Source organism: Macaca fascicularis, chromosome 11 (assembly GCF_037993035.2).
Source record: "Macaca fascicularis isolate 582-1 chromosome 11, T2T-MFA8v1.1".
In the NCBI taxonomy this organism is placed as follows: Eukaryota; Metazoa; Chordata; class Mammalia; order Primates; family Cercopithecidae; genus Macaca; species Macaca fascicularis.
The window spans coordinates 63,941,056-63,964,561 of NC_088385.1; the positions used below are offsets into that span (position 1 = coordinate 63,941,056).

A 23,506-nucleotide genomic window follows, 5' to 3' on the forward strand; every position below is an offset into this window, starting at 1 on the left:
AAAGGGAGCCACGAATGGGCTCTGCCTCACCCCTACACTCTGCCCTGGAGGGTGGGGGCCAGGGGTATTCAGCGAGTATATGTATGGCGGGGTGCTTCAGCCTGGAGTCTCTTCTTGTCTGATGCCACCTGCTCCCCCACACTTTTGACCCTGATTCTTGCATTAGAAGTAAAGAAAGTCATGCAGAAGGGCCAGATCTGGCTCTTTTTGTTCGTTCTTCCTTCAGTTTGCTGTAAACCTCACCTTATATGCATTACCACTCTGTTCACGCTCATACCCCCTGGACTCATAACATCACACACAGACCCACCTGGCACTGATGAGCCCACCTCCCACCCAAAGGCACAAACACATTCTCCCAGTAACACAGAGTCACACTCAAATGTGGATGCAGAAACACACTGTATACTCAGATAGATGTCCCCAGACACACAAACCCAGATTGATTCACATGGAAACTCACATACTGAGGCCAGAAACACCAGCATACAGAAAGACACACAGGTACACTCTCACTACACACCCCTGCATGCTATACAGCCACACCCTCAGTTGTGTATGTGGACTCCTGTCCAGGCACACATGGATCATAGACACTGTCACTCACACACCATGTCCAGGCTTGGGGGCCAATAGACAGTAGTCTCTCTATCTCATCCATCCTCCAGAGCAACAAAGGAAGTTCCAGAGATGATATGACCAGTTGGTCACAACCTTCTTTTTTTTTTTTTTTTTTTAAGAGGTGGGGTCTCACTATGTTGTCTTGGCTGATCTCAAACTCCTGACCTCAAGTGATCCTCTGATCCTCCTGAACCAGCTTCCTAGAGTTCTGGGACTATAGGTGTGAGCCACCATGCCTGGCCAGACCACAACCTTTGATTCTTCCCAAATCCTTCTATCAGGCCTGTTGCTTTGGGGTTGGAAGTCTAGAATAGTGCTGTCCAATAGAAATGTATTAAAAACCACATGTGCTATTTTGAAATTTTCTAGTAGCCACATAAAAAAGGTAAAAATGAACAGATGAAATTAATTTGAATATTTTATCCAATGGATCCAAACTATTATCTCTTTAGTACAGTATATTCATATAAAATCATTAGCAATCTTTTGCATTTTTCTGGTAAGTCATCAAAATCCAGTGTACATTTTATACTTACAGTTTGAACTTGTTGCCTTTCCAGTGCTTGATAGCCACATATGGCTGGGCTACGTATTGGACAGTGAAGGTCTAGAACATTTGGTACCACTCTTGGCCCTGGGTTCTGCAAACTGGGAGCTATGGGAAGGAGTTTTTCTTTATCATCGGAGTTTCTCTGCCATGGACTCTGCTTCCCTCAGCTTATCAAAACCTGTTTTTGTTTGTTTGTTTTGAGACAGATCTCACTCTGTCATCCAGGCTGGAGTGCAGTGGTGCAGTCTCAGCTCACTGCAACTTCTGCCTCCTGGGTTCAAGCGATTCTCATGCCTCAGCCTCCCGAGTAGCTGGGACTACAGGTGCATGCCACCATGCCTGGCTAATTTTTTGCATTTTTAGTAGAGACAGGGTTTCACCATGTTGGCCAGGCTCATCTTGAACTCTTGACCTCAAGTGATCTGCCCACCTCAGCCTCCCAAAATGCTAGGATTACAGGCAGGAGCCATCACTCCCGGCATCATCAAAACCTTTTACTGACCTCAGTCACCATAAAAAACCAGGCTGTCCTCAGCCTGTCTCCTGAGCATAGAATGTTGAGGCATTGGGGTCCATAGGTATGGGACATTGGAGGGGTGGACTCTTTGCTGAAGGCCTAGTTTCTACCTCCGCCTGTTTGCCTACAGGTGTGTGACTACTGTGGGGAATGCTGTAACAGAGTTCTAGGTGGAAGAGTCTAACTAGCCCTGAGACCTCCTGAGATCTGAAACCCCAGTTTTATCTCCCCTCGTCCCCAGTGAACAGCTGGCCAGAGAGCCACCATAGCCAGCTTGTTCATACCCACCCTTCTGTCTGCCCTCAGGTCCACAGAGCAAGGCCCAGCGATGCCAGCCGAACGAGCATAACTGCCTGGGTACCGAGCTGTGTGTTCCCATGTCTCGCCTCTGCAATGGAGTCCAGGACTGCATGGATGGCTCAGATGAGGGGCCCCACTGCCGAGGTAAGGACTTTTCCACTCTCTACTCTCCTGTGTGGATGCAGCATGTTGCCAGCCCACCTTCCGAGGACTGTCCTGGCACCTTCAGTGGGGATGAGGCCTTGTCCTGGTCCCCTACCTAGATTTGCCTTCAGAGAGCAGATAAAATTGATGTGCCCCGTGGGCTTGGAGCTTGGTCAGACAGCCCTGTGGGCCTCAGCCGTGGGCCCTAGCCTGGGCACTTCCCTCTGGCTCTGTGTTCTCGGACTAGTCACTACCGCTCTCCAGGTCGCAGTTTTTCTTCTGTAAGATGAGAGATCAGTGTTTTCATACATTTTTTAAAATAGTATGATCCTTTCTTCAAAAGGTTTTCTGCATGATGCCTGAGTGTGAACACAGGGAGGAGCAGAGGTGCTGTGACTAAAGCTTAGCAATCTAGTTTAGTCCACCTGCCACCCCTATGGGTGCCCTAGAAGGCATCCCCCAGGAGCTGCAGATCTTTGGGGGGCCCTAAAGCTGCCTTGGTCCCTCCCTCTCTGACAGTCTGGACTGTCTGAGGTGGTTGATAGGAAAACCATTCAGGCCGAGGTGGGAACATTAGGATGATAAGTCAGACTGCTTCCAGCCTGTGGCTCAGGTCACCAGCTCTACAGTCTTTACCCCAAAGGGCCCTGTGGGCCATGGAGAGTCCGGTCACAGCGTGAGCATTTGTGAGTCATGTTGGGGGAGGAAGAGCCTCAAGCCTGCATGTTAGGGAATAATGGCTTCTCCCTTCTCTTGTCCTCGGGGTCCGGGCCCAGAGCAAGAGGCCAGCTTTGAGAGGCCATGAGGCTTTGAGAGGCCATGAGCGTGGCCCTAGGGGAGGGGCTGTGCTTGGGTGTGGGGGCAGCGTCCTGTGCTGTGTGCCCGAGAAAACATCTGTCTGTGGGAGGAGACTCGTCTGGATCCTGTTCACTAGGAGCAGGGAGGATGGAGCAAGGGAGTTTGTGGAAGATTTTTCTCCCTTTCTTTGGTTGGTTTTGCATGTTTTCATCTGAAGCTCCTGGGACAGGATGCAGAATGTGGGCCTGGGGGCTGACTTAAATGACAACGCGCACCCCTTCCTCTCGGGTGGCGTGTGTTCAAGTTTGCTTCCTTTTGAGTACCTTTACAGTCTCTAAAACAACAGAGAACTTCAAAAACCTCAGGTCTGAACCTCCTTCTCTGATATTACAGAAATTGGCCTCCTCATCCCCTCACCCTATACCCAGAAAAGTTACTCTTTTCTAGGTTTTCCAGAGCAAATGGTATTTTCCCCCTCTGTGGAGGAAGGCTGGGCAGGCAGCACGAATGGCTCTCGGGTGGAAGTGGGGAGGAGAAAGAATTGCTGGGGTTTGGCCCCCCATCCCAACTCTTCCTGGCAGGCTTAGTGCCTCTAAACGTCTTAGCATCTTGGGCGGCTCTCTCTCCTAGGTGGGGGTGGAGGGGGAAGCCAGGGTGTGAGGCCGCTGGACAAAGGGGTCTTTGTGGCCAGGCTGCCTGGCCCCACGCAAGGCCATTAACTGGGTCGCTGGTCTAGGGGGGGCAACTGCTCTCCCACCTCTCCCCCCTCCTGTCTCATTCCCTTCTGTCTCCCCTGTGGAAGTGGGTCAGTGGCAGGAGAAAGATTAGAAAAGAATCCAGAGGGAACCAGTTTTGCTCCTCCTTCCCGTCCTCTACCTGGGCCTTAGGTCTTCTCTCTGAGGCCTCTAGGGCTTGGGGGATGAGTTAGACGGGTGCTTCCAGGCCAGAGCTGGGATCCTGTGGGGACAGGCACAATTCCATGCCCAATCTTCAGCCCCAGCTGAAGCCAACATTGTAATCTCCAGGCAGTGTGGACAAGAGGCATATGAAAGGGATAAGACTCACCGTCCCCTCTTCCTGTTGACCCCAACAAAGTGCCAGAACCCCTCTCAATGGGGACAGAGGTAGCCCAGAACATCCAGAACAGGGACATGTGGGTTCTAAGCCATCACTTGCTGTGTGACCTTAGGCTTTTCTTATAGCCTCTCTGGGCATCAGTTTCTTCACTTGTGAAATATGGTAGATGCTTCCTAAGGCCCCTTCCATCTCTGACACTGCAGCCCTTAGAAGTGGTTTCTGAAGGTTGACTGGGTTTAGGGGAAGGGTGTGGCCTGTGTGCCGGTGCCAGATCTGGTGACCTGAATGTGTCTCTCCTGCCCCCACACAGAGCTTCGAGGCAACTGCTCTCGCCTGGGCTGCCAGCACCATTGTGTCCCCACACTCGATGGGCCCACCTGCTACTGCAACAGCAGCTTTCAGCTTCAGGCAGACAGCAAGACCTGCAAAGGTATGTGAGTGCATATGCCTGTGTGCATGTGTGTGTGCCAGTGGCCAGTTGAGGTGGGCAGGGAGGGGCAGAGAGGGGTAGGGAGCCTGGCTGGAATAAGAAACTAGAAGGAAGGTGCAAGAGAGGGGGTGCCACCACCCCAGGGCATGACTGTGAGCTCTAACCATTTGCTTCCACCAGACTTTTAAAAATTCACCTTAAAATTATAGTTTATATGTAAATTTTTCTGTTGTAAAAAACTGAAGCATTAACAGATAAAACCAAAGTCCCCTTTGACAAATCCCCCTCAATTCTGGTCCCCTTCCCTTCTCCCTGGAGTTCAACTCTATTATCAGTTTGCTCTCTCTCTTTCAGGCCCTTTTTTATGCGTTTGTCTGTGTGTATTCACAGAAAATCTAATTGGAAGTACTGCTCAAGAGTACTGTGTGCTCTTTTTTGCGTAAATGATACTATACTCTATGTATTATTTTCAAGTTTTTCACTCATCAGTATGTTCCACAATTTTTTTCTGTATTAATATGTAAAGATCTACATCATTCTTTTAGAAACCACTGTGACGTATGACTTTTACCACAGTTTACTTGGTCACCTCCCTGTTGATGAGTAAGATGTTCCCAATTTTTCACTGCTACAAGCAATGCAAACTTTTCTGTTTTAAATTTGCCTCCCTCGGGTCTTTGCGCAAATGCCACCTTCTCAGTGAAGCTGTCCCCTGACTCCTCTAAAATCACACCCCTGCCATCTGCATTCTCCATCCCTGTTCTCTTTCCGTGGCACCAGCACCTCTAACATATACTTTATTTACTTTGTTTCATTTGTTATTATAGTAACTATATTTCATTTATTATCTGAATATAAGTTTCCTGAGGACAGCAATGTGGGTCTATTTTAAAGTTCACTGATGTACCTCTGGCACCTGACCCATAGTGGGGACTCAATAAATCTTCCCTGCATGAATGAATGATATGTACATGTGTGTTTCTCTAGAGTGGATTCCAAGACTAGACTTGCTGGGTGATAAGGTTTTCACATTTCATGCTGTAATAGATTCTGCCGGACTGTCCTTCAAGGTGGCTGTAAGGATGGACACGTTGGTCATGTCTGATGATCACCCACTTCCCTGCCCTTGTCACACTGGAAATGACCACATTCTTGTCCTTTCCCCGGCAGATTTTGATGAGTGTTCAGTGTACGGCACCTGTAGCCAGCTATGCACCAACACAGATGGCTCCTTTATATGTGGCTGTGTCGAAGGATACCTGCTGCAGCCGGATAACCGCTCCTGCAAGGCCAAGAATGGTGGGTGGGGTTGCCTGTGGCCACAGTGCTAACTAAGCCCCCTCAATGCTATTCCCTGATGGGTGGTGGCCTGAGAGGTGGTCCTAGAGCCCTGGCTACACTGACTCTTGTCTTCCCCATTCTCAGAGCCAGTAGACCGGCCCCCTGTGCTGTTGATAGCCAACTCCCAGAACATCTTGGCCACGTACCTGAGTGGGGCCCAGGTGTCTACCATCACACCTACGAGCACTCGGCAGACCACAGCCATGGACTTCAGCTACGCCAATGAGACCGTATGCTGGGTGCATGTTGGGGACAATGCTGCCCAGACGCAGCTCAAGTGTGCCCGCATGCCTGGCCTAAAGGGCTTCGTGGATGAGCACACCATCAACATCTCCCTCAGTCTGCACCGTGAGTCACCTGCTCTCAGCTTGGAGGGCTGGGGAGGGTAGGGGAGACAGGAAAGCTGGAAGCTGTCTGGAATAGAGGCCGGGAGTTACACAGGATGGCTCCTGTCTGGGGCAGGAGAAGCAGGAGGCTGGATACAATGGTGTGTGTTTGAGGCAGGGGCAGAGCTCCCTCCCAGCTCTCTGAGCAAGTGTCTGGATGGTCCCTGCATTTCTGGCCAAGGGCTGAGGGGGCAATGAATGGTCAATCTCCAGAGACCAGGGACTGTCCCTTCTCTGAGAGGGGAGTGTTGACTAGACTGCAGAGGGACTTTCCGGTGCGGTGGGAGCCAAGGCTAGGGAAAGAAGGAGCGGAAGCCTGAGGTGCCCTGTTAGGCTGCAGCTGAGGGTAAAGGAGCTGGGGCCCAGCTGCTCTGTCTCCATGGGCCATCGTTTCCCTCGGGGACCATTGCCAATGGACTCTCTGCTGCCATCGGGGGAGGGCAGTACTGAGGTTATTTCTCTGTGGCTTTGTGGCAGTGAATGAGGCTGGGAGAGAAGCGTGAGCCACATGAGATTTTAGAATATCCTGGATGCTTCCATTCAGGCTCCTCCCTAGGCTACACTTTGCTGTCCTAGTTGTGGAAGAAGGGGTGTCACAGGAAGGGGCGCGAGCATAGCTGGGTGTAGACCCACTGCCAGGAACAGCCCTGCCCATCTCAGATGCTGTTACACCAGCAGCCTTAAAGTCAACATCTGGCAGCATCACATTTCCAATGAAATGCACCACAGGGCTGAGAGGAAGAATCTGGCCTGTGGTTGATCTGACCCCCTGAGGGAGACTAACTTGATCCATGACTGTTTAGTAAACCAGAATTCCCATCTCTGCCTTGGTTTCCTAATCTGCATAATGGGTTTGAGCTTATCTGTCCAGATCAGATTAACTAGAGTGAAAGCCAGTGGTAAAGGATAGCACGCTTTGAATTGAGGATTGTGAACCTTGGGCCTCTCTAGAAGATCTTCAAGTTTCTTTATTTGGTTCTTGTGATGAAAAGAAAGATCCCAGGAGATTACAAGGGATTCATTCTGGGAGAGAGAAAGGCCCCTCCCCGGGATGGTGGAGAGCAGGGGTCCTTCTGAGAGCCCTCACTCTCCGTGGCCTCAGCTTAAGGTTCACATTTCGGCCTTTGGCTCCTCCAGAGCATCCCCGATAGCGTCCTTGTGATAGGTCCACAGCTCACCTGTGATCAGACATGTGTCCTCCTTGGGGTGCTGAGCTGGGGGTTGTCAAGCCTGGTTGGCTGAGCTCTTAACGCGTGGGTGGCTCAGGGAACCCCATGGCCGATAGGGTGGGATTGGCACTAGACCCTCTTGTGCAGCTGCCCTCCCCCTGTTCCATGTCTACTGCCCTACTTAACAGGCCTGTCTGGGCAGACAGCCTGTCAGTTCCCTCCCCAGCCCTGCATCTGTGCCATACAGTGGGCTTGTGGGTAGGTGGCTATGGGGTGTCCTGGAGGGAACCTTCTCAACCTCTACTCTGGCCTCGTCTCCTTATCTGACTTCCTCCCCAGGAGAAGCCGGTACCCCTCCCTTGGCAAACAGATTTGCCTTGCCTCCCAGTCTGCTATACTCATTGGGCCTCTCAGGGGCAGAGTCCAGGAGGCTAGAAGAGTCCAAGGGGAAATGCTTGTGGGGTAAATGAGTGGGTTTCTCTTGTCCCAGCTTCTGTCCCTTCCTCCTTGCCCTCCCCCTGCTCCACACCCCTGCCGCCTGAATGTCTGGCTGTCACCCTGAGGATGGTTGTTTTGCTCTCTCCCACAAACTAATTATGGGTCCCAAACTGAGGATGTCAGTGTCTCTCCCCTAGCCCCTCCCCCAGTTCCCGGGTCATCCCCCTCCCCAGGAGACTGACTGTCCTGGTGTGTGGGGTGGCTGGTCCCAGGCACTCACCTGCACAGCAGCTGCTGGCCTGTAATTAGCTCCCCAAGGAGGATGACGAAGAAAGGCTACAGCTTTCTCCTGCTTTCACTCTGCCCTCTGGGGCAGCCCTGCCTGCAAGCCTTCCATTCTGTGCTGTGACTGTGACCTCTGTTGGATCCCTGGGGCTGAGCCTCATGCAGCAGGGGTGCACACAGAGGGAGGAGTCTAACAATTGAGGGGTGTTTGAACCAGCGAGACCAGCCCGCTGGTGCAGGCAGAAGAGGGAGCCTGCCCCAGAGAAAACTCTGGAAGCAGAAATAGAATAGAAAGAAGGAAGGAGGCCAGGAAATGAGCCTGGTTCACATGTGTCCTGGGCCATGTGAGTCAGACCTGCTGTGGAGTCCTGAGAGCCCCCGAGGGCCCCCCTGAGGCCCTGCAGCGTGTGCACGTTCCTCTTCAACACCCCAGGGCTGCTGACCCTCCTGCCCCAGGCCCAGTGTCATCCCCCTGGGTAGGGTGGATCATCTCTTTTCCTCCCACCTGAGATTACCTTCCCTTTCCCTCTGCCACTGGCCCAGTGGTTTGGGGAGGTCTATGAGGCTCGAATTCCAAGACCGGAGAACTCGATGGTGAGAGCTGGAAGAGGAGGGAAGACCCTTGGCCAGCACCAAGAGCAGCCCTTTCACTACTGCTTTCTCAAAGGGGCTATGCATTGATTTGATTGTAGGTGGTACCTGCACAAGTTTTTTTTGTTTGTTTTTTTTGTTTGTTTGTTTTTTTAACTGTTACGTTTTTATTTGATATACATTAGGAAACTCCTGTAACTAGCACATCAAATCTGTTATTTCAGCAATTGTTTAGGATGCAGTGAAATAAGAAAAGTAAGTTAATTGAAATATCTGGCAATAAACAGTAGCACAAGCTGTACATAAGCATGGCAGACATTTTGAAAGTGATACACAAAAGACTAAAGTTCTGAAAATTGAGACCCAGAGGGATCAACAGGCCTGATAGTCCCTGAGTCAGGAACTAGGCCTGCGCACTGTCGCCCCCACCTGTGACCAGTCTCTCAGCTCCAGAGGGCTATGGAGCCTGTAACCCCAGCTTTGTCCAGCCTCCTGCCAGGCTGCCCCTGGGCAGGGCTGGTGGTGCAGTCTACCCACCCCAGCCCAGCCCTGCATTTCCTAAGCTGAGCTCCTCTGATCTGTATTCCCTTCACCTTGGAGGATGCCACCACTGTAGAAAGAATGAGGCAGACTGCAAGAGTGGGACCCTGGGAACATGTGTGTGTATGGTGAGGGGAGGTTCTGAGGTTGTAAATAGAGGCCTTAAAGGAAATCGGGTTTGCTGAAGTCACTCAGGAGTTTGGACTGTGTGTGAAAGGATGGTCTGAAGGGGCCCTCAGAGGTCTCAGGGTTCCGCTCCCTGCACCATGCTGCATGGGGAAGAAGGAGGTGGCCGGGGAGCTCAGCAAAGGCCCCCTAGGCTGCAGGCAGCAAGGTTGCGAAATGGGTCCCCAGGTCCAGCTGGCCAACTTCACTTTTCCCTTCCTCTCCCTTTCTTTTATTTATTTTTTTAGTGTGTGTGTTTTCGAAATCACAACAGGAAATGGGGTAGTGATTTGTCTAGAGGGGAGGCAAAGAAGGGGCAGACAGCTGCCCCTCTGAGTCTAATGAACTGGCTGCTGCTGCTGGAAGGGGTGCTACCTCCTCACTGTGCTGGGCACCCCTGGACCCTCTCAGCCGCCCACCCGTGCCTACAGAGCACTTCCAGACTTCACATGTGAAAGCTAACCATGCCCCTCCTTTCCCTTTCTGACCCACAGGATGCCAGGCTGTTTGGGAAGGGGTGGCTCTAGCCACCCTACTCTTTGGCCTTGGGCCCCCTGCATCCTGGCACTTTTGCTTCCCATTCCTGTTCTGAGTTTCCTAATCATTTAACAGCTCACTCTTGCTCCTCCTCTCTCCTGGCCAGGGCCAGCCCTGTGTCTCCCGGCCCAGATCCAGCCCTGTCCTCTCCTCCCCCGCTGTCTCCTTGAAGTTGCCTCTCCACCCAGACTGCTCCCAGCACTCCCCTCGCTGTTTCCAAGCCAAAGGAAGTAACTTAAGCAAGAGAGATGTGTTTTAGAGCCCGGCAAGGATTTCTCAATAGAGGGAAGACCCTAGGATGGGCTGAGCGGAATCCAGGCGTCATCCCTGGGATCTAGGTTGAAATGCCTCTTGGGGACCTAAGCCAGGCAGGGGAAGGTAGCGGTACATAACTTCAGACTGAAATCACAGGCAGGAGCAGGAAGGGAGCCCAGGGGAAGGAGGTGACACAACACGGCTAAGCTCCAGACTGGGTGGTGGAAGGAGGAAGAGCTGAAGTCGGGACCCAGCAGGAAACAAGGAGCATGAGGCCACGTCATTTAGCAGAGCTGCCAGGCTCACCACGAGGCCCCCTTTTCACCTTCGAAGTCCTCAGACTCTCCGCCATCTCTCCCAGCCCCCAGGCAAGATCCCTGAGTGGGATTACTAGACAGACTGCCCTCTCCCACTGTCTTGGAGTGTCCCAAGGCCAGAGAGGGAGGATCCTGCCAGTAGAAGAGAGGGGGGAAATGATGTCCCAGCTCTAGAACAACAGACTGGGGGACTCAGTCTTCAGTAAATATTTGTTCAACGGATCAATACATGTGTGTCAGGCGCCTGGGACAGAGACAAAAGGCAGCACCCTCCTCACAGTATTTGTAGTCAGGTGAAGAGGCCATGATCAAATAAGCTCCAGAGGCCTATGGAGCCTGTAACAGGAAAACTTCCTTCTTTTTTTTTTTTTTTTTTTGAGACAGATTCTTGCTCTGTTGGCCAGGCTGGAGTGCAGTGGCGTGATCTCGGCTCACTCCAAGCTTTGCCTCCCGGGTTCACGCCATTCTCCTACCTCAACCTCCTGAGTAGCTGGGACTACAGGTGCCCGCCACCACGCCCGGCTAATTTTTTTGTATTTTTAGGAGAGTCGGGGTTTCACTGTGTTAGCCAGGATGGTCTCGATCTCCTGACCTCGTGATCTGCCCACCTCGGCCTCTCAAAGTGTTAGGATTACAGGTGTGAGCCACTGCGCCTGGCCTCGAAAACTTCCTTCTAATAGGGGAAGCTTCCTTCTGGGAGCCTGAGCCGAGTCTTGATGAATAGTAGGTGTTAGCCCCAAATGGCCCACCTGGAGGGCCCACCCAGAGTCAGGAGACCACAGGGCTCTGGCTGGAGGCACAGAGGGCGACTTGGTGGAAAAGATGGGAAAGGATGGGCTTGGGGAGGGGAGGACATAGTGGGAACTGCAGCCCCCATGTGGGGAGTGTTTATCATGCACCAGGCCCAGTGCTAAGTGCTGTTAGTCCACCATCCAGTTTTACAGATGAGGAAACAGAGACTCAGAGACATTAAGTCACTTGCCTATAGCCTCAGTTGGAAGGTGATGGAACCAGAATTCAAACTCAAGCTGTGAGTGTCTAGGGCCCAGCTGGACCCAGGGCAGAGCAGAATGATAGGAGGAGAGGTGGGGAGGCTCCTGGAACAAGGGCCAGAATCTAGTGTGCTCCCTGGGGATGTGGTTAGAGGTCCAGGGACCTCTTTGGATGTGTATACACTCTTTGGGTGTGTAGATGTGTTGGGTGACATTTTCTCAGGGCATAAAGGCTTCTTCCTTCAGAGTTCCTTATTTTAGAGCAGGTGACTAGAATCCTGCAGCTGAAGCTAGAGTCTTCTTGGGCATGGGGTGGGGCCTGTGTGTTTGAGAAGCAGCCACCATGTACGGAAATGCCTCTTGAACAATGGGAATGATGAAGAAGTTGAGAAAAGCTGGAGTTGTAGTGAGTGCAGATGCTGAGCAGTGGGATGGGGTGCAAGGATACCAGGTCTATTCTGGGGCCTGGAACTGAAAGTCCTCTGTGACATCACGGGTAGCTGCGGTCTCTCGTCTGACTCCTGCACCTCTTCCCTGCTTCCTAGCCTCCCTCTTGATGCTGGAATCCCCTGCCCTTCTGCCCCTAGACTGTCCCCAACTCCTCCCACAACACAGCCTCCCTCTCTCCCCTTGGGTTTATTTGAGATTCTCCCGTCCTCAGGATTTTCGGTCTTTGGCCAGAGCCCCTTTTAGAAGGTGCGCTGGGGTGAGTTGGCCCTTAGAAGGCTGGGCCGCAAGGGGATGGCTCCCCTCAGGGTTGGTGGAGCCAGAATGATCAGCATCTCTGGGCTGAAGCCCAGGACTCCACCTGGACCCCAGTTCATAAGACAGAGAGGGGTGGCCCAGATACTGCCTATAGGGCAGCCCTGGAGGCAAGGTTCCTCCTCTCAATTCAAGCCCATCTCTCTACACTGGCCTTGGAGTGGTGGCCACGTGTATGTGTGCGGGTGACTGTGTATGCATGTGTGTGTGTGCATATGTGCGTGTGTGGTGGGGCAGGCAGAGGAATCTGAACTTTAGGAGAGAGAAAAATAATGTGGTGCAGGGGGTTGGATAACAAAGGATTTTTGCTTGCAACTAATAGTCTCCAGCTGCAAAAATACCAAAGGGGAGGCCAGGCAGGCTGAGGACTCCAATTCTTGCCAACTCCTCACCGGCCTGCTGAGTGGGGCCCTGCCTGGCCTTTGGGGAGGTGGAAGGGAGACCGGCCAAGGGTAAATATCTGAGAGCAGGATGATCTCTCTGCCTTCCTTCCCGGAATTGGGAGGGAATCCAGGCCACATCCTGGGGCTGGAGGCGCTGATTGTGGAGCTGCACCTGGGATGGTGGCATCAGATCTCTGCAGGTTTCTTCCTCCTCCCTCTTGCCAAGAGAAGGGTGGATAGGGGGAGCAGGGGCAGGTTATTGCCAGCCCTAGGGCTGGGCAGTGACTCAGGGAAGCCTCAGGAAGTCGGAGAGAAGGCCGGCCGTAGCTGCGCCAGCTGGTGCTGGGAAAACAGCTTTCACTGATGAAGTTCATATACATGCCAGCAGCCCCCAGACCCCTGCCGTGCCCACCAAGTAAAGGGCACGCAGCCCTGTTTGACTTCCAGCCACCCTGCTGGCTGCCAGGGGCGGCAGGCAGGTCCCCGCTTTGAGACTTCGATTTCCTTTGGAGGCAGCCCAGCAGCATTCATTTGAATCTGTTTTCTCTGTGGTTACAGCGTGTGGGGCAAAGAATTTGGTTGCCTTACCCGTGCACTAGGCCCTCTTCCTACAGGGCCTTGGCCTCCTCAAGCTACTCTTCCCCCTCTCTCTAATCTTGTGAGGATGGGACAGTATTGGGGGCCCAGAGGAAAGAGTGGCTGGGCTTGGGGATGCATGAATGCTTACAGGGGTAATATATTGACTCTGTGGCCTTGTTCTCCAGGCATTGGGGTGGGATTTAGAAGAGAGGACCTGAAGAAGAAACTAGTTTGGTGAAGCCCTCAGTTGGCTCCTTCCCTTCCTGTCCTGTGACTCTGAGTCAGTTTCAAGGCCCTGCCAAGTTCCTTGAGAGCTGTGTTCCTGTTCTTGTTGCCCCCACCCCACCCCCACCCACTGTTAGGGAGCAGCCCCTGAATTCCTGTGGGGAGGAGGGGGAAATTAGGGAGCAGTCAAGCAGAACAGCAAGTCATTATACCTGTAGCTGTGTGGGGGCAGAAGAATCCCTGTTGGGTTGAGTATTGGTAATGGAGGATGAGTTTCAGCCCAAAGCAGGTAGCCCAATGATTTCTTTAGCTGTTGGGGAAACTAGTGGAAGTGGAGTTCCAGGCAGGGGTCCCAGAAAGTCACTGCCTTAGGAGTTTCCCAGTTTGCAAGAGGCATCATCTCTGATGGTGGTAGTTGAAGTGGGCAGTGAGTAGATGGAAGAAAGCCAGTGGTCCTGGAGAGGAGGAGCCCAGAGGAGGCCAGCAGGTGTCCCTGTCCCCAGACTTCCTGCCTCCTTGAATTCCAGCCACCCTTGCCCTGCCTCTCTTTCCTTTGGCCCTTCTTGGCCTCTTCCATCTCCTCCAGAACCATGCCTGAAACTGAGTCTAGGCAGCAGGGCTCCATCTTCTTCCCCAACTCCCATCCTCCTTAAGCCCCACCTTTTTCTGAGCCATACCTCAGTTTACCCTGAGGGTTCTTTCATGGCCCTTCTCCTAGACTCTCTCTCCTCCTGCCCTGTGACTTACTCCCCACCTCTTCTGACCCTCCCTAGGACATGAGGACATTGAGCAATAAGAACATTGCAGGAACAGGGGACTGGGACTGAGTAGAGGAAGTTTGGCCCATGACACTGGTGCCCAACCTTTTGCCCCCATGGATCTTCCCTTTTGCATCTCTGTAGAGCTCATATTTTAAAATACTTTTCTCTCAAACTGGGTTTATTAGCATGTACCCTGCTTTTCCACTTCAAAAATTTATGCCATATGTCCAGCTTCCAGTCAGTGCTTCTGGTTAGCATGAGATAACTAGATTTATCATAAAAAGTAGATAAAAGGGCTGGGCTCAGTGGCTTACCCCTGTAATCCCAGCGCTTTGGGAGGCTGAGGCGGGCAGATCGCAAGGTCAGGAGATTGAGACCATCCTGGCTAACACGGTGAAACCCTGTCTCCACTAAAAACACAAAAAAAGTAGCTGGGCGTGGTGGCGGGCGCCTGTAGTCCCAGCTACCCTTGAGGCTGAGGCAGGAGAATGGCATGAACCCAGGAGGCGGACCTTGCAGTGAGCCGAGATCCTGCCACTGCACTCCAGCCTGGGCGACAGAGCGAGACTCTGTCTCTAAAAAAAAAAAGAAAGAAATAAAGTAGATAGAAGTCCAGTGAAAAGCAAAGATGTGTAATGTTTTGGTAGCCTGAGTGCTCTTATCCCAAGTAAAAGCAAAGTTAAAAAAAAATACTGGACTGAGCTAGTGGACCTGTGCTCTCTACCTTTTGGTGCCCCGAGAAGATGGTCCCTTTTCAAAGATGGGCTAGAATTGGGAAGCCTGTCAGTCAGCCTGCCAGCCAGCATTTATGCGAGGCCTCCTGTATATCCACCCTGAGCTCAGCATGGGGGTGTTGGGCAGGAGGTCATCCAGAGAAGGTGGGCTTCCAGGTGTGGGTTCTCACCAGCAAAGGGTGGGCGTCTCTGCAAGAGGGCCTACCCCACCCCATGGCTCTTTCATTCATACTCTCCAGACGTGGAACAGATGGCCATCGACTGGCTGACAGGCAACTTCTACTTTGTGGATGACATCGATGATAGGATCTTTGTCTGCAACAGAAATGGGGACACATGTGTCACATTGCTAGACCTGGAACTCTACAACCCCAAGGGCATTGCCCTGGATCCTGCCATGGGGTGAGAGTGACAGGCGGGGTTCTGGCCCTGGAAGGTGGGAGGCTGAGGCTACAGTGGTAAGGAGGGTGCCCAATGTCCAGACCCCATTTAACACGCATCTTCCCACAGGAAGGTGTTTTTCACTGACTATGGGCAGATCCCAAAGGTGGAACGTTGTGACATGGATGGGCAGAACCGCACCAAGCTTGTCGACAGCAAGATTGTGTTTCCTCACGGCATCACGCTGGACCTGGTCAGCCGCCTTGTCTACTGGGCAGATGCCTACCTGGACTATATTGAAGTGGTGGACTATGAGGGCAAAGGCCGCCAGACCATCATCCAGGGCATCCTGGTGAGGGAGCTGCTGTCTGAGGCTTTTGTGGGGGAACTGTGATCCAGGGCCTTCTGGTGAGGGGGAAGCCTCTGTAGGGGAACCGTTCTCTGAGTCTCCTGGTAAAGAGTGTGGATGCCCCAGGCCTCTAGTGGGAGTAGGGTGGGCGTGAATACTGCAGAGAAAGGACAAGATATGTCTTCCACTGTGATGGGAATAGTCATTTTAGAGACACCACTTCTGTTTACTTCCTTTTTCTCATTTGACCCTTATAATAACCCCTAGTTGATGAACAGGGAGGTGGTTCAGTTCCCTTTCAGCAGATGAAAAAGCAGGATCAAAGAGGTTAGGTGATCTGCCTGTGTTTGCAAAGCCAGGTGATAGCACTGGAACCTGGTCTAGAAGCCTTGCCGGCTTGGAGGTAGCATCTCCATTCTGGGATAATTAGGGTGAGCAACCAGCCCAGTTTGCCTAGGACTATCCCAGTTTTAGCCCTGAAAGTCTGGTAAGCCAGCAAACCCTTACCTTTGTCTTAGGCAAACTAGGACAGTTGGCCACCACAGATAAGCTATATGGGTAGTCAGGGTGTTACAGGGCTTGCTTGGGGCAAGCGTGTCCTCTTAGCCCTCATAACAGGCTAAGAATGTCCTCTGTGGACAGAGTTTAGAGCCCAACTCTAATTCAGTCTAAAATCACTAAAGTGTCTACCGAGTGCCTAATTCTGTGAAGGACAGGGTTTCTGCCCTCAAGGGGTCTGAGTAGAGTGGGTGAGATAAGTCCACAAATCACCATGCCAGACATGGATAGATAGCAGTGTCACGGAGGACGTATAGAAGGAGAAAACATCTCTGGTTAGAAGATCCCAGAAACTCTTCAAAGACATGCTCTGTAGAGGATGAGTGGGATCTTGGCAAGCAAAAATCTTCAGAATAGGTTAGTCCAGCCAGAGGAGACAGGAGTAAAGCATGGAGTTAAAAAATAGTGGGGCCAGGCACGGTAGCCTGCACCTGTAATCCCAGCACTTTGGGAGGCTGAGGCAGGAGAATTGCTTGAGCCTCGGAAGTCGAGACCAGCCTGAGCAACATAGGGAAACCCCATCTCTACACAAAAAATTTTTTTAATTAGCCAGGTGTTGGTGGTATGTGCCTGTAGTCCCGACTACTGAAGAGGCTGAAGCAGAAGGATGGCTTAAACCCAGGAGGTGGAGACTGCAGTGAGCCATGATCGTGCCACTGTACTTCAGCCTGGGTGACAGAGTGAGGTCCTGCCTCAAAATAAATAAATAAATAGAAATAAAAAACTACAGGATGAATTGGGGAATACAGGTCATGAACTCTGGAGGAAGCTGAGGGGATCTCCAGGGCAGAGGGAGGAACCCCTGTCATCTCATGCTGTCCATTCTTGCCTGCCCATCTCAGATCGAGCACCTGTATGGCCTGACCGTGTTTGAGAATTACCTCTATGCCACCAACTCGGACAATGCCAATGCCCAGCAGAAGACGAGTGTGATCCGTGTGAACCGCTTTAATAGCACCGAGTACCAGGTTGTCACCCGGGTGGACAAGGGTGGTGCCCTCCACATCTACCACCAGCGGCGTCAGCCCCGAGGTGAGCAGGGCTCCATGGCCTCTCCAAAGCTGGCTTTACCCCACGACAGCTCTGGGCCCTTGGGATCACAGCCCCTCTATGGGCCCTCCTGTGGGGACCCTGGCTTCCTTCATGTCATGGCTGATTCTCCTAGCCATCCACTTGGGCTACCTGGCCCCCCCAGCTTCCCCTGCCAGCCCCCGTCTACCCACTCAGCCTCTAGATCCCACTCTGTCCCTCCCATTCCCCTTGCCAGTCTGGAGCAGGAGAACCTGGCCATGGACAACCCTGGAACTCTCTCCCCTGACTACTGAAGCCCCCACCCAAGAATCTGAAGCCTGGATTGTTGGGGGGGTCAGAGGATTTCCACCCCTGTGGCTTCCAAATTCTAAAATGGGATAGCAAGCACAAAGACCACAGCAGCAGGGGGTGTGGTCAGATTCAGGAAGCCTTCTCAAGGCCTGGCACAGGGGCTCTGAGGGGTCCTGACAGCTCTTCACCCTGTCCCCAGTGAGGAGCCATGCCTGTGAAAACGACCAGTACGGGAAGCCGGGTGGCTGCTCTGACATCTGCCTGCTGGCCAATAGCCACAAGGCGAGGACCTGCCGCTGCCGCTCCGGCTTCAGCCTGGGCAGTGATGGGAAGTCATGCAAGAGTGAGTGACAGGGAAGGGGGTTCGTGCCCGTTGGGAGGCGGCAGGAGGGTATCCTCAGGTGTCCCCCACAGCCTGGCTACCTCTGTCTGGCAGGGAGATGAAGGAAGTGTCCCAGAGTGTACCTGCTAGTGAGGGCAGAGATGGGACTCGAATCCACATTTGAAAAATGTGCTTTTCTCACTCGCCCACTGGACTCTGCAGAAAACTAAACTGATTCATTCAGCAAGTGTCTAGTGAGCAGTGAGCACTCACTACATGTTTGGCACTGTTCTGGTCATCAGGATTAAGCAGTGAACGAGACAGATGTTGTCCATGGCCTCATGGAGCTTACAGTCTAGTTGGGGAAACAAATAAATGTGTAACTTTAGGGGTAATAAGTGGTTATGAAGAAAATGAAACAGAGAATAGTCAGGTGTGGTGGCTCATGCCTATAATTCCAGCACTTTGGGAGGCCGAGGCAGGCAGATCACTTGAGGTGAGGCGTTCCAGACCAGCCTGGCCAACATGGTGAAACCCCGTCTCTACTGAAAATACAAAAATTAGCTGGGTGTGGTGGTGCATGCCTATAATCCCAGCTACTCGGGAGGCTGAGGCAGGAGAATCACTTGAACCTGGGAGGTGGAGGTTGCAGTGAGCTGAAATGGCACTACTGCACTCCAGCCTGGGTGACAGAGCGAGACTCCATCTCAAAAATTAAAAAATAAATGAATAAATAAAGCAGACAATAAAGTTAATGAGGACAGCGAGGGCCTCTCTGAGGATGTGGCATTTGAGCCAAGCTCTCTGTGAAATGAAGAGGGCAACCATGTAACTCCCTGAGGGAGGAGCATGTCTGGCAGAGGGAATCAACAGTGCAAAGGCCCCGAGGCCAGCGTGAGCGTGGCAAGCCAGAGGGACAGCATGACGGCCAGCAGGGCTGAGTAGTGTGAGGGCAGAGAAGGAGGGAGGGGTTGGATTTTATTATAACTGGGATGGGAAGCTCATGGTGACTTTTGAGAATGGAAGTGACATGATTGGATTCACATTTGTATAAAAGTCACGTAGCTGCTGGGTGGGGGATGGGCAGTAGGGAAGTAGCCAGGAGACTGTTTCAGTGTAGTGGGCAAGAAGTGATGTGGTTTGCACTAGGATGGCAGCAGAGGAAGTGGTAAACAATGATGTAACTCCAACATATTTTGAAGGTATTCCTTTTATACCACTGATTTCATGACTGATCAGTGGGCACTTAGCTGAAAACCTGCTATTCTTCCCTCATTTCCTACCCTTGGAGTGCAGAGGTCAGACCCCGGTGTGTTGCGGCCAAGACCCAGTGTCCTGCATGTTAGCGTGTGTGTGGTCAGTCCATCTGACCCAGAGTCTCACCTCTCCAACGTCTCCTGACCCATCACAGCTAGGGCATTGCAGCCCCTTGGCCGCAGCCCCTGGGTGGGGATGATGGTCGTGTGTGTGGCTGACTGTACCCTGGCTTGTGCCTGCTCTAGAGCCGGAGCACGAGCTGTTCCTCGTGTATGGCAAGGGCCGGCCAGGCATCATCCGGGGCATGGATATGGGGGCCAAGGTCCCGGACGAACACATGATCCCCATTGAAAACCTCATGAACCCCCGAGCCCTGGACTTCCACGCTGAGACCGGCTTCATCTACTTTGCTGACACCACCAGCTACCTCATTGGCCGCCAGAAGATCGATGGCACTGAGCGGGAGACCATCCTGAAGGACGGTACAGGCTCCTAGGGATGTGGCCCATGGGGATGGAAGGGGGCTGGGGCCCAGACATCTGTTTCTCGGTGCCCTCTCAGCAGGATGGTCCCCTGATGACCGGCTGGCTGCACTGGTTGGCATGGAGATGAGGGGATAGACAGATTGACCCCTGTGTGACCCCCTTCTTGGCTGAGCTGAAGAGGCAGGAGGATGGATGGGTTAGGCAGCATGGGCTGTCCTTGCCAGCCCTTGGGAAAACTCAGGGTCTCTCTGCATTGGCTCAGAGCCCTGGAGCTGCACACAGCAGACAGCCAGGAGACAACTGAGGTCTTGAATTGGAGACAGGCCTGCCAGATCAAAACAGGGCACACCCACACGTATGTGCGCACACAGGGTCTGTGCAGCTGACCTTACAGCCGCCAAAAACTGCATGCTATTGTGTCCTGAGAAAATCGTGTTTTGTGAATTGCATCCAGGTCTTCCCTCTTAGCTGCTTGGGCAGGTTCACAGTGCATCGTCTTTTTAATGTCTATGTGAAGGATTCTGAGCTGTACGAGTTCTGCCCCAAATCTGCACTTGGGCCCCAGGATCAGGCCACCTCCTCATCAATCTGGCGGATGCCAGTTATAACCTTTGCCCTGCACCCCATCCACACTGCAGTTCAGAGAAAACCAACAGTCAGCAATCATATCATAAGACTTTGGGGAAATCAAAAGTAACTCATCAGGAAAAGATTGGGGATCCCTATACCAAGGGAACTGCTATTTAAAGGACACTTGGAGTGAAGCCTTTGGCTAAATGAAAAATCACTTCCTAATTTATTCATTTTGTTAGTTCAGGATTTTTAGGCCTAGGATATGATGTCACACTTGTGCCCAGAGCCACATACCCGTTGTTTCAGCTCTCCACTCAGGCACAGGCCAGATGCCCTCATGCAAGAGCCCACATCAGCCATGTAGTTTACTGTCTGCCACGTGTGGTTTTGAGAGGCTGGCCCCAGTACAAATGGCAGCACACAGGGCCTTCCCCTATTCCTCTTCCAGCCTCCTATTCCTGCCCCCACCCACCTGCCTAGGGCCCCAGAGGGTCTCTGCACCCCTCTCACCCCTCTGTAGCCCAGGCTGCTCAAAGGTACCTGAGTTCGGGAGGGCCAGAGGCAGGCAGCTTTGAACTTCCTTTGAAGCTGTTCATCACTGATCCCTCTTCCCCCAACAGGCATCCACAATGTGGAGGGTGTGGCTGTGGACTGGATGGGGGACAATCTGTACTGGACGGACGATGGGCCCAAAAAGACAATCAGCGTGGCCAGGCTGGAGAAAGCTGCTCAGACCCGCAAGACTTTAATCGAGGGCAAAATGACACACCCCAGGGCTATTGTGGTAGATCCGCTCAATGGGTGAGTCCTCCCAGGCCTTGGGGGTGGGAGGAGCTGGGAGTGTGTGGGCCTCAGAGAACTAGAAGATGAAATGGACAGGGAAGCAGGAGAAGGCAACTGAGGCAGGATACTTTAGCAGGAATGGGAGGCTGCAAGGGGAGAAAGAGTCCCTGTCTTCAGGGAAATAGGAGTGATTCCTTAAACATAGAAGAAATCTGATCCTGTCACTCCTAGCTCAGAGCCTTCCACCAGCTCCCCTTACCCTGAGAATGAGGCCCACGTTCTCATCAGGCTTGCACAGCCCCACAGCGTCTGCCTGGCCCTTGTCTGACCTCATCTGCATCTCACTTCCCACACTTGAAGTTCTGTCCCCACTGCCTGCTGTCTCTTTCTCAAACAAGCACCCCAGCTCCTCCTGCCTCAGGGCTTTTGCTCTTGGAGTTCCTCGGCCTGGAACTCCCAGATATTTGCAGGACTGGCTCCTTCTCTACATCAAGTCTCACTCATGCCACCTCCTCATGGCGGCCTTCTCCATCACTCTCCTCACACTCACCCCCACCTGCAGCCCAGTCACTCTCCACCCCATCACCCTGCTTTATTTCCCTCCTGGCCTTTATTGCTCTCCATGTAACCTTGATTGACCTGTTTCTTGTGGGATAGGAGCTCCATGGGAGCAGGGACCTTGGCTGCCTTGGTCTCCACTGCATCCCTGAATGCCAAAACTGTGCCCAACTTACAGACACTCAGCGAATATTTGTTGAATGGAGTGAATGAATGAAATGTGTGGTCCAGGGATGAGCAGGACAGGAGACCCCTTTGAGGAGCTCTGGGACAGCACTCATGGATTGGGATCACAGGGGAGGCTGTTGATGGGAGAGTGGGCCCACGTGGTGCTGACCAGTCACTGCCCACAGGTGGATGTACTGGACAGACTGGGAGGAGGACCCCAAGGACAGTCGGCGTGGGCGGCTGGAGAGGGCCTGGATGGATGGCTCACACCGAGACATCTTTGTCACCTCCAAGACAGTGCTTTGGCCCAATGGGCTAAGCCTGGACATCCCAGCTGGGCGCCTCTACTGGGTGGATGCCTTCTACGACCGCATTGAGACGATACTGCTCAATGGCACAGACCGGAAGGTGGGCAGGCATGTGCCTGTGTGCGGGAGTCCGTGTGCATTGCTAGACTATGCTTATGCATGGTTGAGGTTCTGTGTGAGGATGTGGGTATCTGTGTGTGGCCAGGCCTGTGTGCCTTGTGTATGTTTATCTGTGCGTCTATAGATATGTACATCTGTGTGCTTGCATATCTTATATATTGTGTTATTTGTTTGAGGATTGCCTCCATTTGTGTCTCTTTGTGTCTATTTGTGTTGTCTGTGAAGTTGACTGTCCACGTGCCAGTCTCTGCATACACATCATGTGCGCCTCCTCGTACGTGCATAGATACACGGCATGCCTTGGTGTGTGTCTGCACTCTCTGCAAGTGTGAGTGCCTAGGGGCGGCATATCTCTACACTTGGTCATTTGGGTTGTCACGTGCTTCATGAGTCATGTACATGTTCTAGTATATAAGGCCCTTCATGATATGGCCCCTGACCCCCTCTCTGGTCTCTTTTCCCCCCACTTCCTGCATCCCAACACTCTTTGAACAAGCAGCACTAGGCAGATTGTTCCTCCCAGCACACGTCACAGAGCATCTGCCCTCTGTGCCATTACTCATGCAGTTCATTCCACATGGAATGTTCACCCCAGCTCCTCTTCCCCTGGCAGAGTGCTCAGGGGCCACCTCCTCTAGGATGTCATCTCCAGACCCCTCTTCACACTGAATCACCCGTATGTGCCCTGCATGAGACAGTGGGCAGCTCATGGGCAGAGACCATGTCGTTTTCACCTCTTAATACCTGCTACAGCTCAGCCCCTAATAGATCCTGGTAAATGTTGAAGAAATGAATAGATGAATACTGACTGTCTACTCATTTGTGTGTGTGTGTGTGTGCACGTGTGTGTGCGTGTGTGTATGTTTGGGGACTATGAATGAATGTGAATGAGCCCAGGAGAGGATGGTGAGGATGGTGACCAACCTCACCATCAGCATCCTTGCTGGATCACTCGATCACCTGCTGGCTTCAGGATCTACCATCCTACTGTGTGCAAAGCTATCACCCCCAGGGGCTCCCAGGCTAATGGGGGAAACAAAGCAAACACCATGCTCAGGACATAGACAAATTAATGTACAAAAAGTGATCTCACAGGCCTCCCTCAATTTTCTTCCAAGTCCTGAGTAACATCCTCTCCATCCCTAGATTGTGTATGAAGGTCCTGAGCTGAACCACGCCTTTGGCCTGTGTCACCATGGCAACTACCTCTTCTGGACTGAGTATCGGAGTGGCAGTGTCTACCGCTTGGAACGGGGTGTAGGAGGTGCACCCCCCACTGTGACCCTTCTGCGCAGTGAGCGGCCCCCCATCTTTGAGATCCGAATGTATGATGCCCAGCAGCAGCAAGGTACCCCCTTGGGGCCGGGGGCAGCGTGGGACCTGGAAGGGGTGGTGGGACCTAGGCAAGGATTTGAGACTTCCCT

General features: G+C 52.6%; 1 protein-coding gene across 1 annotated transcript in view; it reads left to right on the forward strand.

Moving 5' to 3' along the window:
- LRP1 (LDL receptor related protein 1) overlaps nucleotides 1–23,506 on the forward strand; it is an 84,725-nt gene that overhangs the window by 11,251 nt on the left and 49,968 nt on the right. Inside the window, exons 3-14 of the mRNA XM_005571292.5 lie at nucleotides 1,995–2,132; nucleotides 4,318–4,437; nucleotides 5,608–5,736; nucleotides 5,863–6,126; nucleotides 15,137–15,299; nucleotides 15,408–15,630; nucleotides 17,028–17,217; nucleotides 17,708–17,851; nucleotides 19,333–19,569; nucleotides 20,766–20,946; nucleotides 21,840–22,062; nucleotides 23,229–23,430. Of these exons, the coding sequence (XP_005571349.1) occupies nucleotides 1,995–2,132; nucleotides 4,318–4,437; nucleotides 5,608–5,736; nucleotides 5,863–6,126; nucleotides 15,137–15,299; nucleotides 15,408–15,630; nucleotides 17,028–17,217; nucleotides 17,708–17,851; nucleotides 19,333–19,569; nucleotides 20,766–20,946; nucleotides 21,840–22,062; nucleotides 23,229–23,430 (2,214 nt within the window). The remainder of the gene's footprint in view (nucleotides 1–1,994; nucleotides 2,133–4,317; nucleotides 4,438–5,607; nucleotides 5,737–5,862; nucleotides 6,127–15,136; nucleotides 15,300–15,407; nucleotides 15,631–17,027; nucleotides 17,218–17,707; nucleotides 17,852–19,332; nucleotides 19,570–20,765; nucleotides 20,947–21,839; nucleotides 22,063–23,228; nucleotides 23,431–23,506) is intronic.